This window comes from Simochromis diagramma, unplaced genomic scaffold (assembly GCF_900408965.1).
Source record: "Simochromis diagramma unplaced genomic scaffold, fSimDia1.1 OVJJ01000685.1, whole genome shotgun sequence".
NCBI classification, from domain to species: Eukaryota; Metazoa; Chordata; class Actinopteri; order Cichliformes; family Cichlidae; genus Simochromis; species Simochromis diagramma.
The window spans coordinates 7,959,819-7,978,387 of record NW_024387477.1 but is presented as its reverse complement, the minus strand read 5'-3'; the positions used below and the strand labels follow the sequence as shown (position 1 = coordinate 7,978,387).

Here is an 18,569-nt window from a genome sequence, read left to right as displayed (position 1 = left end):
TTATGTGCAGCCCTGGTTATTTAGCTCATCATATTGCAGCCACAGAAATTCTTTTGTCCATGAAACCATAAAGCTACACTTTCTTTTTGCCTTATAGTCTGATTTGTCATAACTTCTCCGTTTTGTGGTAAGCTTTTCTTTGGCTGTCACTTCTTCACCCTGACCTGTCTTATTTGGCTCAGCAGAACTGAAATGCTTTTACACATGCACTCACATAAGCTCAGCAATTCTCTGCGCGATCATCCTCTCACATGTTTAAGCTTGCTGCGGGAGATTTCACTTGTCATGTTTGCATAGTAAGCTAACGATTAATAAGACAATGTCAGAGGAATTGGTGCACAAATTATCATCACTCACAGATCAGTGCTGTCGCTCTCTATACACAGTTCGCACGATTGCAAAGTGAAAGCAAAAAAACAAGCGCAAATTCAAACGCGACTTCAATATGTCACATATTGACAGTGGCTCACCGATGCCAATGACATAATTACCCAGCTACATTTCTGAAAGAATGCAAAAGCATTGACATATATTTTTCCTTCCTACAATAGCCCGACGGGCAGGGCAGAGATAGATTTTGGTAGCCCGACTGGAAAAATCGCTAGCCCCGGGACGTCGGGCTAGCGATTTTGCGAGCCCTGTATCTGATTGAGGAATCACTCATCTTTGGAAAAGAGAGTTTATTACAGAGAAATGGCTCTTTCCAAAATAAAAGCTATACTATACGCTTCTTCTGGGCTATATTCTCAGCAGCATATTGTAGCGGGTCAGGGCTGTTCGGGGTTCTGTTTGTACAGTTATGTTTTGTTTATGTTGCCATAGTGACGGGTGACGCCCTCTCGCTGCGACGGTGTGTCCTTCCGGGGTCAGAGGGCGCCCTGTGTGTTGTTGTTGTTGTTGTTGTTGCTGTGCGGTTGCCGCGCTGAGCAGTTAGCTAGCGGCAGTGTTCTTCTGCAGATGTCAATAAACGGCTGTGCTCCCTGGCTAGCTCACTGGAAGCAAAACCAAACGACACCTCCGTCTCCTCCTTGTCTGAGCTCGCCACATTGGTGTCAGAAGTGGGATGATGGTGGCACCCCATGTTCTGACCCGAGTGACTTTTCCCCTGCCGGTGCGCCAAAAGAAGGCACCTGGACATTTGCAGGACTTTGTGTGGGGTAATGGGGTCGTCGGGGACGACTGACCCCTTAGGTGGGGGCTATGTAGCGGGTCAGGGCTGTTCGGGGTTCTGTTTGTACAGTTGTGTTTTGTTTATGTTGCCATAGTGACGGGTGACGCCCTCTCGCTGCGACGGTGTGTCCTTCCGGGGTCAGATGGCGCCCTGTGTGTTGTTGTTGTTGCTGTGCGGTTGCCGCGCTGAGCAGTTAGCTAGCGGCAGTGTTCTTCTGCAGATGTCAATAAACGGCTGTGCTCCCTGGCTAGCTCATGGGAAGCAAGACCAAACGACACCTCCGTCTCCACCTTGTCTGAGCTCGCCACAATATTAAACATATCAGGTCCCCATAAGGAGAATCATGTGCTAACGGCTGTCTAAATGACTCGGGTAAAGTTTGTAGCATGCATGCTTGTTGTTTTTGTCTGCTTCCACTTGTCTTTGCACTAGGATGATGTTGGCATAAACGTGCAGTCATATTCGTTGTGTTCCCACTAGTGCTGTCAGCGTTAATCTCGTTGAAATGACGTTAACGCCACAACACGGCAAATCTCCGTTAACGAGCTACCCCTGATCGCCCCGTGCGTGGGGCTAGACTGCCAACACGTTAACGAGCTAACTGCGCTAACACACTAGTTCCCACCCATGTAATTGAGCATTGCGTGGCACATCCAACATACTGTTTTACTTTAGTCCTTGACGCGCTTACCTTCAGGGTCGTACGTCACATGAAAACCAAAATAATTCCAAACGCCAGATCTGAATGAGGGGGGGGGAGGTTCAATTTGCCATGTTGCAAGGAGAGCTTAACTTCTGTCTTGCTAGCTTGCCCTGCGCTCTTCCTTCTGACGATGCTGTCTGTGTTGAGCGCTCAGTGAATCTGCGTTCGACTACTCCGCCTAGGCTGCACTGTCGAGCGCAGATCCACTGAGCACTCAACAGACAGCATCGTCAGAAGGAAGAGCGCAGGGCAAGCTAGCAAGACAGAAGTTAAGCTCTCCTTGCAACATGGCAAATTGAACCTCCCCCCCCCTCATTCAGATCTGGCGTTTGGAATTATTTTGGTTTTCATGTGACGTACGACCCTGAAGGTAAGCGCGTCATGGACTAAAGTAAAACAGTATGTTGGATGTGCCACGCAATGCTCAATTACATGGGTGGGAAAAACAAAAACAACAAGCATGCATGCTACAAACTTTACCCGAGTCATTTAGACAGCCGTTAGCACATGATTCTCCTTATGGGGACCTGATATGTTTAATATTGTGGCGAGCTCAGACAAGGAGGAGACGGAGGTATCGTTTGGTCTTGCTTCCAGTGAGCTAGCCAGGGAGCACAGCCGTTTATTGACATCTGCAGAGGAACACTGCCGCTAGCTAACTGCTCAGCGCGGCAACCGCACAGCAACAACAACAACAACAACAACAACACACAGGGCGCCCTCTGACCCCGGAAGGACACACCGTCGCAGCGAGAGGGTGTCACCCGTCACTATGGCAACATAAACAAAACATAACTGTACAAACAGAACCCCGAACAGCCCTGACCCGCTACAATATGCTGCTGAGAATATAACCCAGAAGAAGCGTATAGTATAGCTTTTATTTTGGAAAGAGCCATTTCTCTGTAATAAACTCTCTTTTCCAAAGATGAGTGATTCCTCAATCAGATATAGGGCTCGCCCGACATCCCGGGGCTAGCGATTTTTCCAGTCGGGCTACCAAAATCTATCTCTGCCCTGCCCGTGCACATAAGTGGTCCGCAGGTGCGCATTCGCTGTCAAAATAAATAAAAAAAACGCGCACAAGATATGAAGTTGCAACGCGTGTTTGCATACATAAGATTTTCTGGAGGAGGACAGACATTTGTTTAGAACTCTTAAAGATGTCGAAGAAGCTCCTTTAAGCAATTACTTTGGTGTTCCTCCACCTCCAAACAAATGTCAGAAGGAGTCCGAACCACAAAAGAAGCACGTATTCTCGGAAAAGTGGTTGCAGGAGGTGAGCTGGCTTCAAACAAATGATGAACGCACAGAGATGTGGTGCGGAATGTGCCGTGAAAATCCCACTCTAACGGACAAAAACAGTGCTTTTTATATGGACGCAAACGCGCGTTGCAACTTCTTATCTGGTGCGCATCTTTTATTTTGACAGGGAATGCGCACATGCGGACCACTTATGTGCACCCGTGTAAATAACATGATGTTCTGCCAGGTGTGTTGTTGGTTTTCTCTCGATTTCTGAGTCGACAAGCGCCTTTGTTACTGGGACCAGTCATTTTAAGAAAGGCCCCCATTAGAACCCATGAGAAATGCAAGAAATACATTATTGCTCAGTCTGCAATATCTTTCCCAGAACAAACACCAATTGCAAATAACATACTAAAACTAAACCTGAAAAATCTGTTTAGAACAGCGTACTATGTTGCAAAGAGTGAACTACCACTGGCAAAATTTAGCAGTCTTTGCAAACTTCAAAAAGCAAATGGCCTAGATCATAGGTGTCAAACTCTGGCCCGCGGGCCAAATTTGGCCCGCAGCCTAATTACATTTGGCCCTTGAAGCCATACTAAATAACTATTAGAGCTGGCCTACTGCTATTATACAGCTAATATATATATTGTTTAGTATTAAGCTTTGCTTGTTCCATATTCAGTTTTTCAGCAAAACGTGTTTGAGTCCATAAGATTCATTCTTATATCTGGAGGAATAAATATATTTCAATAAATATTCACGTTAGCCCGCGACTTTGTTTCAGTTTTGAATTTTGGCCCACTGTGTATTTGAGTTTGACACCCCTGGCCTAGATCTTGGTTCCACTTGTCTCTTACCCGTGACTTCAGTGGAAATTTCAAATTCAGGATCTGACACAGACTGATTCATGTCCTACACAGTTCTTACAAGTTCATAGAAATTTCTGTTCAATTAGAACCAAGTATTTGAGTTGATGATTGTAATTTTTATACAATGTTGTAATTTGTTTTTCAACAATTTTTTGATTAATGTTTTGTTTCCTTTACAATATTATACTTTAATGTATAATATTGTAAAGGAAACAAAACATCAATCAAAAAATTGCTCTCTTTTTTATTCGGGCTACTTAAATTTATTTTGGGCTACCAAAAATTGAAGAGTCCCTGCCCGAAGGGCTACCAGGGATTTTGAAATTTTGAGAGCCCTGAGATATATTTATTTTTTTAATTACTTTTGTTTCAGCAACATTAAATTTAAAAACTGTACTTTTGAGTTAAAATATATATTTATAATTTTAATAAATTACAAATTAAAAAGGCATGAACATTTTTTTTGTATTGAAAAAATATCGAACCGTGACACCAAAGTATCGAACCGAACCGTGAATTCTGTGTATCGTTGCACCCCTAGTATATATGTGTATATATATATATATATATATGTGTATGTATGTGTGTGTGTGTGTGTGTGTGTGTATACGTATATATATATATATATATATATATATATATATATATATATATATATATGTATGTATGTGTGTGTGTGTGTGTGTGTGTGTGTGTATACGTATATATATATATATATATATATATATATATATATAGAGAGAGAGAGAGAGAGAGAGAGAGAGAGAGAGAAACAGAAACAGGACAAGAAAAACAGAGCTGGATTTTGGGAGGGAGGTTTATGGAGGATTTTATTTGGGCTGTGAGGCCGTTTCCTGCAGAATCATTATGGCTTATCACAGTAAAACCAACTCACACTTCATCTCATTACACTACCTTCTTTTTCTTGATCACAAGTGCAGCTCTTTGAGATTACACAATGACAACTTGAACATTTTTTTTTAAAAAATGATATTGAGGGAAGAGTGGTATCACATCACATTTTAGCAAAAAAAGGGGGGGGAAAGGAGAAGACGCGAACTGCATATCGCAACTTTTCTATTAATGTGTGCTTTAAGTCCAAAGCAGTAACCTTGAATAGTGCTTGTCCTCTTATGCTTTCCCTCACCCTACTCTGCAGTGAGTGCTTCCACTCCCACCATCCAATTTTCTTTGCATGGCATACATATTGAATGGGTAGATCAGAAAAAGTGAATAGGCCTTTCTTTGATCATGATACAACGCATGGGTTCGGCATCGTAAGGCAGGCTCTGGAGGTTCCTTTTGAGGCTGTCCAGAGTTCAATTAAGAATCACTCCATTGTTCTCGTAAGGCCCCTTTGTTTCTTAGATCCTCCCTTTGCAGTGCTTTTTATTATTGCCTTTCGCCAACGAGTAAAGCTGATTGTGTTGATTTTTTTTACAGCAAAACTAGCTCACACATGCCTTTCCTGGGCTAAACACAGGACTTTTTTCTCTTTCAGACAATGCTCAAGGACGACTCTTTGCTACTCATACCAAATGTGTTGAAGGTGTTCTTGGAGAATGGACAGATCAAGTCATTTACGTTCGATAGCCGTACCACTGTTCGGGTACGTACAGCCTACAGCTGAGCACAGGGGAAAGGGCAACAGGAATTACCACATGGTTACAGCAATGACTTAGTGCCCCTATAATCATTAATTTTATTTGACTATGGTTGAAATGGCTCCTCGTGAAGTAGATGAAGATGTGAAGTGATAATTCGTGGTGATAAACTGCAGTTCCCTCATCCCTCTTTATTGTTTTGCTATAAAAAAGCTGGAGAATATAGTTGAAGTCAGACTAAAAGGGAAATGTATGATGGATGTACATTCATCATACATACCCATCTTGTGTTTTGGTTTTTGCATCTTTTCTTTTTTTTGGTGTCGACATAAATCCATTTTGTAGCAAATAAATCGTTAAAGTACATTTTGGATCAGAATACAGAAAGACTATCAACACAATCAAATTGCCATAAGTAAATAAACAGTTTAACCACAAATCTGTCAAGCTAAGAGCCCTAAGTTTATCTAATTAATCACAGGTTTCAGAAAACACAGAGAGAAAAAAATAGCTTTAATTCTATGAAACTTTTTTCCTGGCAGTTTCTGGAATGTAAAATCTCATTAAAATGATTAAGGTCATAAAGCAACAAATGAATTCAGTCAGACAGAGGTCATTTCTGTCTCTATGTCAGCCTCTAAGATGAGTGTGACATCTCCGAGCAGACTCATTAAATGGACTCTATTAGATTTTACAAATCTCTCTTCTGCTCATGGAGGGTGAGGGAGAAAAGAAAAAAGAAAACTCAGAAGCACTTTAAAGGAGAGATAGCGGAAGCTCTCTCCTGTCAGCCTAATTAAATGGAATTTCAGCATAATAAGAAAGCTCAGATCAATAATACAATACCGCAGATTTAATCAATGGTACAAGAGGATGCCTACTTGTATGGCTATTAGAGTATCTGTCAACTAAAGAAGCTTCCCTGCGGTGTTTTCGGCTGCATTCTGTGGCTCCTTCACTTGATAGTGTGGCTTCCCCCAAGCGTCATTTAATGCAAAGCACACAGATCAATAGCATTAAAACTGCTTATCTTTTAGGGACAGCTATTGGAATACATCAGCACAAGTCAACTAACTTCTTGATGGGCAGCAAAGCATTTAGTATACTTGCTTTCTTTTGCATTTGTTAATAAGAGTCCATATAAAAATTCATTACCAAAATGCAGTAACATCACTACGTTAGACTCCTTTTTTCATGTCCGTGCAACTTAGAGTCCGAAGAAATTATGAAACCTTATCCTGAGGCATTGCCAGCAGTGAGGAGTGATAAGTCATAAATGTCCCCTTAGATGGTACTCTCTGCATTTTAGAAAGATGATACAAGAAGCTCTACATCATTCATAGATACTGATCTGCACAGAGGTAAAATGTTTTCCCTGCACACTCCAACGTGCCGGAATTATTTTCCTAAATCAGTTGCAATCACTGTGCAGAATATAGAATATCTATAAAAGCTCTCTACTGCACAAAATGGCAAAACATAATATCAAAGCACAGAGATTTGAGTGAAAATACTCACTACAATGATATCAATGATAAAATGCACCACATAAACATGGAGGGAGGGGGGTTCAAGGGTTCAAGGTGAAAAGTAGCTTCAGTACAATGAATGTTCATATTTCTTGTAGCTTAATGTATTCTTACTGAGGCAGTGTATCCCAGTCACTCATCTGCTTCCATCTCATTTCCTCCAGGATGTGATCTCTTCCCTGCAGGACCGCCTTTCACTGCGCTACATCGAGCACTTTGCGTTGGTGTTGGAGGCAGGTGGTCTGGACCAGAATCAGAAGTTGCATCTGTTGCAGGAGAACCAGCCACTGACACATGTAAGAAACCTAGAATGAAAAAAAGAAGAAGACTTGTCTAAAAACACTTCAAATTTTATACATGCTATGTTAAAAGTGATTTCCTGTGTTAACAAATAATAACAGAACAAAAGCCTACCCACCAAAAGTTGTTGTCACTGAAAAGTTTTTGAAAGATCATCTCGGGTAGTTGCCTCAAAGGACATCTAGAAAGAGACGCCCCTTTATAACTACATTTACATGAAACTGATAGGACACGTTCCCCTACCAATAAATCCAATATCTTCAGATAACCAGCAGATTAAAACACAGCCCTTGTTATTGAGAAGCAGTATTGCCTACTGCTATACCAGAGGTTCCCACGATTGTTTGAGCAAAAATTGAAATTCATCAGACCTGGTAGCCTTTTTCCAGTTGTCTTCTCATCAATTCTGGATGCAGTTCCCTGTTCTTGACCACACAAGTTTGACATGTTGTTCATTCAGAGATGCTCTTCTGCACACCTTGGTTAAGTGAGATGCTGTTGCCTTCCTATTAGCTGGAAGCAGTCTGGCCATTCTCTCCTGACCGCTGGCATCAACAAGCTACAATCAAAAACCACTTTTTCTCACAGACCTCCTGAATATTTTCTCTTTTTTTGGATTATTCTCTGTGTTGCAAAAGGGACACATAAAAAAGTTTCAGGGAACCGGCCCTCAAGGACTGGAGTTTGAGACCCCTGCAGCAGATCATCAGTTTCTGAAATACTCAGATCACCCATCTGGCACCAACAACCATTCCACATTTAAGGTCACTTAAATAACTATTTTTCCATTTTGATCCCCGTATTGAACTTCAGCAGGTGATTTTGATCATTAAACATTTTTGCAGTACTACACCTTGACTAAAATGACACATGAACAGAACTCACCGTGAAATGCCAAGATAGTGCAGATTGATGATGCATTCATGATGCATCAGTCTTCTCTCTTCACTTAAATGATACTGCAATATGTGAATAAAATCAGAGTTATTTGGTATGTGGTTGATATAATTGTATTCCCACAGGTGGTGCATAGAACCTATTTCCAAGGGATGAAGTGTCTGTTCCGCATTTGCTTCTTTCCCAAGGACCCTGCAGATCTGCTAAGAAGGGACCCCGCTGCATTTGAATACCTTTATATACAGGTAAAGCATTGGATTAAAGGAAGATTAAAACAGATGTCAACAGTCATGATACTTTTGAAGTTGCCATCTTCTCAAAGTGCTGTTTGAGCCAGAGCAAACAGTTTTCTTGCAGTTGTTCTTTGGGAATATGAGGAAATCGAAACAAATCAATAATACATTTTAAAAACAATTTGGAAAGAGCACTATACAGAGCATGTGTCATCATGTCCTCACAGAGTCGCAACGATGTCATCAAGGAGCGTTTTGGCATGGACTGGAAATCAGACGTCACGTTACGATTGGCCGCACTTCATATTTACATCACTGTGTCCTCTGCAAGGCCCAATCAGAAGATCTCCCTCAAGCATGTCGAGTAAGTCCACAAAAAAGTGACGTTTTCAGAAATTATAGAGGGGGAAAAAAAACCCTGATCTATTGCATTCTTAACCTCATTAACCATTCTGAGTCCCTTAGTGACGTTTGTTCATTCAACAATATCTAAATGATTAATAATTAATCCCAACAGTATGAAAAACTCAAATTACTTAAGGATCATTTTCTGCAGGTCATTATGAAAAAAAGAAAGCCATTGCTTTGTGAAATTACATCTCTCCCTCAACTTGCCCACTTACTCTTCGAAACCTCGACCTAGCAAGTAATTAGCTTCGACTATCACAACCACAGAAGCAGAACAGGTTCAATGTGCTTGTAATAGACTTAGGATAGCCATGTCAAACCAGGGCTGGTAGAAGATGTCTGCCAGGCTCACTACATCTTCCAATAGGATGAAAGAAAACTTCTTTGTTCCTGGAGTTATGACATCTTCTTTGTACTCTTGCACGCCACTCTGTTTGTCTTTTGTGTACACTTCTGCTATCCTTCTCTGTGTTTTCTCCCTGTCACAGAAAAGAGTGGGGTCTAGAGCCTTTCCTTCCACTTACTCTACTTCCAACAGTAAAGGAGAAAAACGTGTGCAAATCCCTGTCTCAGTTGCTGAAGACGTACCAGCATCCACCACCATCGGGGAACAAGGTTTCTTCATATAAAACATTTTATCAGTAAAAATCTGAACCATTTTAATGACTGCAATAGCTTGTATCTTGCTGGATGATTTTATATGTATATGCATGCAAATGCTCCATATTCTTGATTACTATTAATGCAAACCCAAAACCTCTGCTGGATCTTAGTTTATTGTATAGAATCTTTATGTCTGCTTGATAATCATTCCTTTCGACAAGCTCTTCATCCTTACAGATGTAACTGTTGCATAAGAGTTTATTAGAAAGAACTGTGGCTCAAGAGTGCCCCTAAGAGGCTGTATGGAGCACTAAAGGTGGACTGGTCTTTATTAAAAGATTCTTCTTTATCATTCTGTTGACAGGTCCCTCCACTGCAAGGAAAGCTGCAGTACATGCGTGTGCTCAATGACCTTCCACCTTTTGGTGGAATACTGTTCCATACTGTTGGACTGGTAATACATTTTTGGATCATTCGTCTGTAAAATGTCCATCCATCCATCATGGTAAAGTTGCTGTGTTCTTCTGTAGGAGGAGAAACAATCAGCTACAACCCTGTTGGTGGGTCCTCGACATGGCATCAGTCACGTTATTGATCTGAAAAATAACCTCACAACGGTTTTGGCCGAGTTCAGTCGGGTGTCTAAGATCCAGCTCTACCGTGAGAGCCAGGGAGTGGCTCGTGTGGAGGTGACAATCCATGAGGCCAAGGTATCATTACAAAGTGCCAAAAGTTTCATATTACAATAGTTTAAAACTTAACTTCGGAAATACTACAATTGTTTAGTATACACTAGTCAACAGTTAAATTTGATAAGGTCTATGCTTGTCCCCTATTAAGTCTCCTAATTCTCTTTCGTGACATTCCCTTACAGCCACTGGTTCTCCTCATGGAATGGCCTGATGCCAGTAACTTTGCGTGCCTCATCTCTGGTTACTTCAAGCTTTTTGTAGATCCTAAACGTACAATCTACTTTAGAACCCCGGGTCAGTCGCAGCTGACCAAGGCAGGTATGTCACTTTTAACCTCTGTTGTTCATTTGCAAAATGCCATGTTGATGCTGAACTACATGCCCACGCCCAAGTAAAGATTTAATTTAAAACTACAGAATACAACATTGTTTCCTTAATAGTTTAAGTTGAACAACATCACACATTCAGAGTCGTATAAGTGTCTTTCTTCCGGTTTCGTATTAGACACTGCATGTCAGGAAATTGGCAGTCTTCATTATGTTCAGTCTTCATGGACATTGATGGACGCTGCTTGAAATCATTACCTGATTATCCAGGGTACCCTGGAAATCCCATCCCATGGCGCCCTCTGCTGTCTCTCTTCCCATCTCCATCTTGACTCATTTGGAAAAAAAGTAGTCCATATTTCACTTTTACACAAAATATTAACTGAAACTGATTAACTGAAATGTATTTTTGCTGTAATCATAAACATTTGCTGTCCAGACATGAACAGATCTGCTTCCATCTGCTGTATCAACCTTTAGTCTACATCAAAGAAGAACAGTACCATTCTATCATCACATCCCACTGAATCTAACCTTCTAACTTCAAACAAACTTCAACGTTCAATTTTCATTTTTGAAATAAATAATCCCCATGTGACCACCAGCTGCCGCCTGCTTTTCCATCTGGATCTTCTCTGTCCCCATTAGTTTTTAACTCCTCAAACTCTCCACTCCTCTGACAATTCTATCCTCAGATTACAGAAGTTCCTACCATGCACACCCACGCTCTGGGGCAGCCAGCTTGCCAAGTGGAGGGCGACGAGGAGACGAGAGGGAAAGCTCGCACAGGGAGTCAGGGTCTTCAAGGGCCGTGGTTCCCGCAGAACCTCAGCATCTAGGCCTGTGTCATGTCCACCTTCGGGAACAACAACAATTTCAGGATCTCCAAACGCATGCCGAAGCAGAACTCGACATCAATGAGAACTTTATTTCACAGGAGCCACCCGGACGGCCCCGCACAAAGTCAGATCCCACCCAGCAAAGTACAGAGGAAATAGCCGGAGTTTTAGAAAACCCAGCAGTGGAGAATGTTGGATTTAGAATCCGAGCACAAACAATGTGTCAATCCCAGAAAACGTCACGATACTTCTGTGACTCCTGCAAAGCCAGGCTTAGGGCAGAGGGTCTCTCACCTGCAATGAACAGCAGTGGAAGCTCTGGGAAACACTGCTCCAGTACTTGTGCCTCCCGAGATGGAGGAGCTGTTGACCTGACAGCTCTACCACCACCACCTGGGAATGAAGAAGAGGACGAGGAAGAGGCAGTTGGCGGTGGAGAGAAGCTGCAACCACCACCACCTGCCATTGCTGCCCCACCACCTGGCTTCAGGGACAACAGTTCTGATGAGGATGACCCAAAGAGAGGGAGGAAGGCTCGTACCAGTGCCAGCACCGCGGTCGCCTCTGGAAAGCTGTCCCAGGCAAAGGAAGATGTGCCTGTGACACTTATTGATAATGTGGCCACAAGAACGGTCCGAGATCATGCCCAGGAGCTTGATGACGCTCTGGTGTCCACCTTACAGGCACTTGAAGCTTTGGCTGCCTCTGAGGATTACCCCCATCACCCTCAACAGCCAACACAGACTGCAGGTCAACAACCTCAGTCATGCCACTGTTCTCAAAATACACATGTACAAAACAGGCCATGGATTATGTACTGCCAGTAAACAGTATTACCATACATTTGCAATACATCATTTTAGTTCATTAATATCCAACTAGAAAGATATTTTAATTAAGCTTAAAATAATATTGTCAGTCATCTAAAAAATAGCAGATTTTGCATGAATAAGGAATCAGTAGCTGCCTATTTAACAAAGTCGTGTGCTTAAAAAAACAAGCCAACCAAATTTTTATATCTGCCTAAAATAGAGGCACTTACACTCATAGAGCTGTGCACACGCAACCCACAGTACTCTTGTGTCTTGTGTGGAAAACCCATTGATGCATAAAATTATCTGAAGAGAGGCAATAGATTTGATCCCGACTGATTTTCAGTTTCATTATCACAATTTTATCAGTCAGCTGGAAATATCAGTTTCCACAGAACACTATGAAAATGTTCTCTTTTTTTTATTTCGTGTGTTATTCTAACATTATACTGTGTTGCTCTCCTCTTCAGGCCTGATTGTCTTAGCTGCTATTACACCTGAGTCATCACTGGACTCAGGCCATGAGACCAACTCTTCTGAATTGACAGACGTTTCTGAGATGGTGTCGGCTATGAAACAGAACCAGAACCAGGCCTACCTGCTGGCTCACCATATCAACAAGGATCGGATCCTCTGCCGCCGTGACTTTCCCCTGGCAATCCCTGGCTGCACTGCAAAGACCATAGGGACTGGGGCCTTCTCCGTGGGTCAGATCCGTGCTGGCTGTCCACCCAAGCAAGTAATCCTGAGCAAGACTGTTCCCTTTAAAGTCAGCCCAAGCCAGGACTCTGCGGTTCTCAGTGTTGTGACAGAACAGGCGGGCAATCATGAAACTACTCAGATTGAATCAAAAGGGGAATTAAAAGCACCCACCAAAGCAAACACCCCAGAGCCCCCGTCTAAACCACCTGTGGAACTTAAGGCTTCTGGAGCTTCACACACAGAGCAAGTCAGCAAAGATCAAAAGTTAGTAAATTCTTCTGGGGAGACAGTGAGAGAAAATATCTCTGATGGTATAAAGGGGAAGACAGCAGTACCTCTCAATACAGACCCTGCAAACAAAGCCTTACCTAGTCTCTTGTCTGTGGATAGAACTGCCACTGCCAAGATTTCCCCCTCTAACATGTGCCAAGATGCCGAGACTGCCTCTAGTGAGACCATGAAGCCTTCAGCCTCTACAGAACTTCTGCCAGTTGATGACCTTTTCTGTACTTGTCCAGTACAACAGGAGTCTACATCTCAACTGAGACTAAAAGACCCACAGGTTCAGAAAATAGTCGTGTTTCAATCCTCATCTCCCACAGATGATGAGCGCCTTCGAGCCAAAGGTCTCCAGCTGGCTAACAACAAAGAAAATGCGGCGAAAATAGGACCAGAACCTAATTTGGCAAAACCCAGCCCACAAATACAAACCAAGTACTCCCCTCGTTTGCCTCCAAAAGCGGAGAGAAAAGAAACAGCTGAAAGCAAAACTGAGGGTGCCCTGGACAAATCACAACCTGAGTCGCAGAAATGCCCAGTGAAATCCTTACCTATTTTAGATGATCCAACAACCCCTAGTCACTCTGTAGATAAAGTCTCCACTCTCCCTGCCAGAGATTTGAAGAAACAGAGCAGCGGTAAGGGGAAGTCCCAGCGCAGTGCTCCCTTCCTGAGCTTTAGAAATCTTCTTTCAGCCACATTTCCAGCGAGAATGCGAAGAGAAACAGATGAGCGCAGGGCTCAGCTGCAGAAAGTTCGCCAGTATGAGCTAGAGTTTTTAGAGGAGCTGCTGAAACCAAAGTCATCGCAGGGAGAATTTATGCCCCAAGGTTCCTCACCCGTACCTTCAGGAACTCCTTGTTCCTGCCAGCTCCGTTCCAGTCCAGTCCTTAAGGCACCAGGGATCTCCAGGGAGCAGCGACGCAGTTGTGACTGCAAGCGAATGTGTAGGGGGATGCGACTACCTGACACACCGGTTGGCTCTACAACGGAGACTCAAAACAGAGGTAGAGAGAGAACTGTCTCGAAGACCCCTCCTGCAGTCTCCAAAGCCCCTCAAACCCAATGTGCTACGAGGAGACCTCAGACTTTGGAGATCAAAACCACACGAATACGATCTACAAGTCTTGAGTCGAGAGAGCCAAGAGGAGAACATGGCTCCTGCTTGCCCACCTGTACTTCTCAAACAGATTGCATGGGAGCGCCACAATATAAGAAGCTTCAGAGGCGATACAGCATTGGAGAACTGGACAACAGCACTAGCACACCTGTGTATGCTGAGGTAAAACCCAAAGCCAAAAGTCTCGAGAAGGAGATGGAGAGAGTGAGAGCCACAGGGCTGAGGCTCCCCACCCCAGTAGAGCCAGTCCACACTCAGTCCCACCAGGAGGGGAAAGGGAAAAAGGGTGTGTTTTTCATTCAGGGAGAGGAACTACTGCGTGAAAACAAAGAAGGGACTGGAGAGGTGTTGCTGACCATACCTAGCGAAGACAGTGATGACAAAGACAAATGCTGCTCATTCTGTTTTTGCTACAGGAAGTGTGAGGCTGCAGACGAAAGCAGCGAGAAAGATGAACTTTCATACTCAATACCCCTTCAGGTCCTTCCAGGCATGGAGCTGGACTCACATACCTTTCCTGTCGTAAGCAAAACCCTCCAGGTTCTTAATGCCGAGGACTGCAGCGGGGACGAGGAGGAGGTGGAAGAGGAGGAACCTCAGATGCAGGAGATTGACCTGAGAGCCTGCGGTACACTGGAGGGGAGCCTAGCTCGGGTGCAGGCTTTACAAGGGAAAACATTTAGCTTGCCCGATGGTTTTCTAAATGCTCAATTGGATGCTAATGAGTTGTTGGCTATCCTGCGTCACTGTGCTAACACCCCACAAGCTGAGGGTGAGGCTCGCCTTCAACCTTCACGGATTACAGAGTACAAACAGGAGCTGGCTGTGCGCTTCAAAGAATTCAGAGCATCTTGTCGGAGAGTGGCGAGTGTTGAAAAAAGTCCAACACGCATGCTTGCTGTTGTCACGGCTAGCTTTCAAGTGTTGTGTGAACTAACTCAGACTTTCATCAAACTGGTCAGAGGGGTTCGTTCAGAAGCCCAAAGGCTGCAGCTGTTGAGAAAAGTTGAGGAAGTTGCCATCAATTACACTTTGCTGTTGCGTGCAGCAGAAGAGTCAATGGGGCACTCAAGCAGCTTACCGACAAAAACAGTGAGCCCCCAAGTTTCCTCCAACGCCAATAACATGAGCTCCCTCACTCGACCCATCAAAACTTTGCCTTTGCAGTAAGATGAAATCAGAACAGTCCCGAATGTGGGTGGCAACTCTATCCAAATTCATTGTTTATTTATTTATTATTTACATTTTTTACGAGATGTGCAATGAATCATCTTCAGTAAAAATTGCAATGCAACTGTTCCATCACATGTTTACAGGCCCTGAGGTAGCCTCGTGGATCTTATTATGAAGTAGAAAGATACACCAAACTAATGCACAATGGGATAAGAACCCTACACAGACTGGGTGATACAGGGCTAATCACCTCATATCAATATTCACAATATACATAAATGATTATAGTATAATATTTTATATGTAATGTATATTTGAGTTGTGTCTACCTAGCAAATAATATAAAGTTTTGTGAAGAAAAAAGGTGAAGAATATATTTGAAATGTATTGAAACAAGAGAACTATTAAAATTATAACACATCAGAAATAAATGTATGCTTTGGACAAAAATATTTCAGAAGTCTCGTCAAGTATAGCAACTTCTGTAAAGTACGTAGTCCAAAGGGTTGGCTGGTTGGTTAGATGGTGTTAGATGGTGTTTGTGTTTATTGAATTTTCTGTTGTAATGCAAACTGGTCTCTGCTAGCTATGTTGACAGTGTGAAATACTGATACAAGAGTCAAAATGTAAGTGACAGTGTTGGAAAATGAAAAGCACTCAAAGACAAGTATAAATATTTAACTATACTGATAAACACATGCCCTTTCTCTCACTATAAAGGTGCAGGTATGAAACAGACCTGCTCAGGGCAGAAAATGTAGCATAGATTCAAGTCACAATCTTATTCACGGTACAGTAATGAGTGTTGTTACCTCATTCTGCTGCAGAGAAGGCATACCCACAATGTACTTAGTAACACAGACTGTATTTTACGCCACCACTAATCCATAGCTCACTTGCACCTCACCAATTGTTAACAATAGTTTATACACACCCACCTGCAAGTGAGTAGGCTTATCCTTAGGACTTTGCACAACCTCTGAAACTAGTTCTGAAGTTGAACTGTATCTTTTAATGTTTGATTCGCTGTTTCCAAGAGAGTTAACGCCGCTATTTTTTTTTCACAATTCACCTCCTAAAAGTGAATGCTGATCAATTTTAAAAGATTCCCCTGTTTTTATTTAAGTTTTCAGAAACAATATAAACAAATTTGCTTTCTATGTGCTGTTACACATTGTGCAATCTAGCAAATATTTAAGAACACATAAAGTAGTTTTCTATGTATTTTAATAAAACTAACACATCATTTCCTGTCTGAAATCTTCTTTGTGTCTCATCCTCTTGTTATTCCTGGAAATTACAGCAAGAGCCTTTAGAATTTATTCCAGCCTAACGTGTGCAGTGGATGTGCTATTAAAAGAAAGTGCTGTGAAACCGTTTACCAATTATCAGAGGCAATTGGGCTAAATAACAAAAATACACAGGAAATGCAACTTACTGTTTTGAGTAAAAATAAGATTGATCAGTCAGTTTTAAATCTAATGGTTTGCATGATTTCAGAAATCATCTGGTCCACAAAAGGTCTTAAAATAAACTGCAAACAACCTCAGATGAATAACAACACATGATCCAGTGCACCATGTCATTATTTTATTTTTTAAAATTTCTTTTTACAAAAACTAAACCAAACTGTAGAAGCAGTGTCTGAAAAAAAAACCCAGTGACACCCTGTGAATCAGTAGCTTGCAGAACCACTTTTAACAGGAATAACTTGAAGTGATTTTTTTCTGTTTGACTTATTCATCAATCTCATTGTTGTGGAGAAATTTTGGCCCACATTTCTTTGCCAAGTTGCTTATTTAAAGTGGAGTTTACATTTGTTTATGCACAGCACTACATTTGAATCCGATTGAGGTTTGGACTTTGACTGGGCCATTGCAACACCTTGATTCTTTTCATTTTCAGACATTCTGTAGATTTGCTGCTGTATTTGAGATCAGTGTCATGTTGCACAGCTCAATTTAGCCATCAGACAGATGGCCTTACATGTGACTCTAGAATATTTTGATAAATGAGTTCATGGTTGACTCAATGACTCCCAGTTCCTGTGGCTTCAAAACCTGTCCTGTTTATGCTGATATGTTGTTTTGGGCTTTCACCACTGTGAATTATGGAGAGACAGACTTCTGAGGTCTTGTGGTCTGTTCAAATGCTGTCATGTTTTTTTAGGGAGAAGAGTCTCCTGGTAACCTTTCCAAACAAGACTTACTTGTTTAGTTTTTTTTATAATTGAACTGTCATAAAGTTTAAAATTTAACATGCTAACTGAGCCCAGTAAAAACTGAGATGTAGCTCTTGGGTTTTTTTGCAGTTTCTCTGAGCATTGCACAGTGTGACCTGGGAATTTGTTGGGATGTCCAGTACTTGGCAGATTGGCAACTTTCTTGAATGATTTCCACTTTTGAATAACTGAATGATAGCCTTCAAATTCTTTGGAAATGGCCGTTTAACCTTTCCCAGAGTGATGGGTAGCACTAATTGCTTCTGTAAAATCGATGCTGATTCCTTTGATCACAAACCTGAATCTTGCAGATGAGCACTGTCAGAACATCTGCTTTTACAGAGGTGCTCACACTTGCTTAACAGATGATAAGTTTACCAAGTACATCTAATTAGCAGCCCATAGCTGCTGGTTACATTTGTGGTTTCTATAGAAGCAGGAAGGGTGTACATAATTTTTCACATGCTGCTTCTGCATTTGCCTTAATTTTTTTTAATTTTTTGAATAAAGAAAGAAACTTTAATATTTCATGTGTCAAGTACCCTTACGAAGATACCGAGGCCAAAACATTAACATGTTTGTTGGCAAGGCAAAATACATTGCAAAATTAAGAGTGGTTAACTATTTACCTTAAGTTTTGTGCTAGTGCTAACTTATCCCCCCAGGAACTCGACACTGAACTTAAATTTTTTTGGTTCAGTACCACCGAGTTTTATTTACTTAATTTTATCACCTGGTAAGGACCCGATGATTGTTTTTTATCACGTACTAATAAGTAAATCTTAGAACTGAAAGAGGGTGTGCTCTTTTTTACATAAATGTAAATTATGAAAACAT

The 18,569-nt window shown here is 42.0% G+C and overlaps 1 protein-coding gene across 5 annotated transcripts in view; it reads left to right on the top strand.

The window, feature by feature from the left end:
* The window catches only part of frmpd3 (FERM and PDZ domain containing 3), a 95,561-nt gene extending 77,076 nt beyond the window's left edge, over positions 1–18,485 (top strand). For 4 of the 5 annotated variants that reach the window (XM_040015713.1, XM_040015712.1, XM_040015714.1 and 1 more), the window contains 10 exons: positions 5,496–5,603; positions 7,292–7,423; positions 8,450–8,569; positions 8,785–8,921; positions 9,454–9,580; positions 9,933–10,022; positions 10,099–10,278; positions 10,443–10,578; positions 11,282–12,175; positions 12,708–18,485. In XM_040015713.1, the coding sequence (XP_039871647.1) occupies positions 5,496–5,603; positions 7,292–7,423; positions 8,450–8,569; positions 8,785–8,921; positions 9,454–9,580; positions 9,933–10,022; positions 10,099–10,278; positions 10,443–10,578; positions 11,282–12,175; positions 12,708–15,508 (4,725 nt within the window). In that variant the 3' untranslated portion in view covers positions 15,509–18,485. The remainder of the gene's footprint in view (positions 1–5,495; positions 5,604–7,291; positions 7,424–8,449; positions 8,570–8,784; positions 8,922–9,453; positions 9,581–9,932; positions 10,023–10,098; positions 10,279–10,442; positions 10,579–11,281; positions 12,176–12,707) is intronic. The other variant, XM_040015716.1, reaches the window with a different exon arrangement.
* The last annotated feature ends 84 nt before the right edge of the window (positions 18,486–18,569 follow it).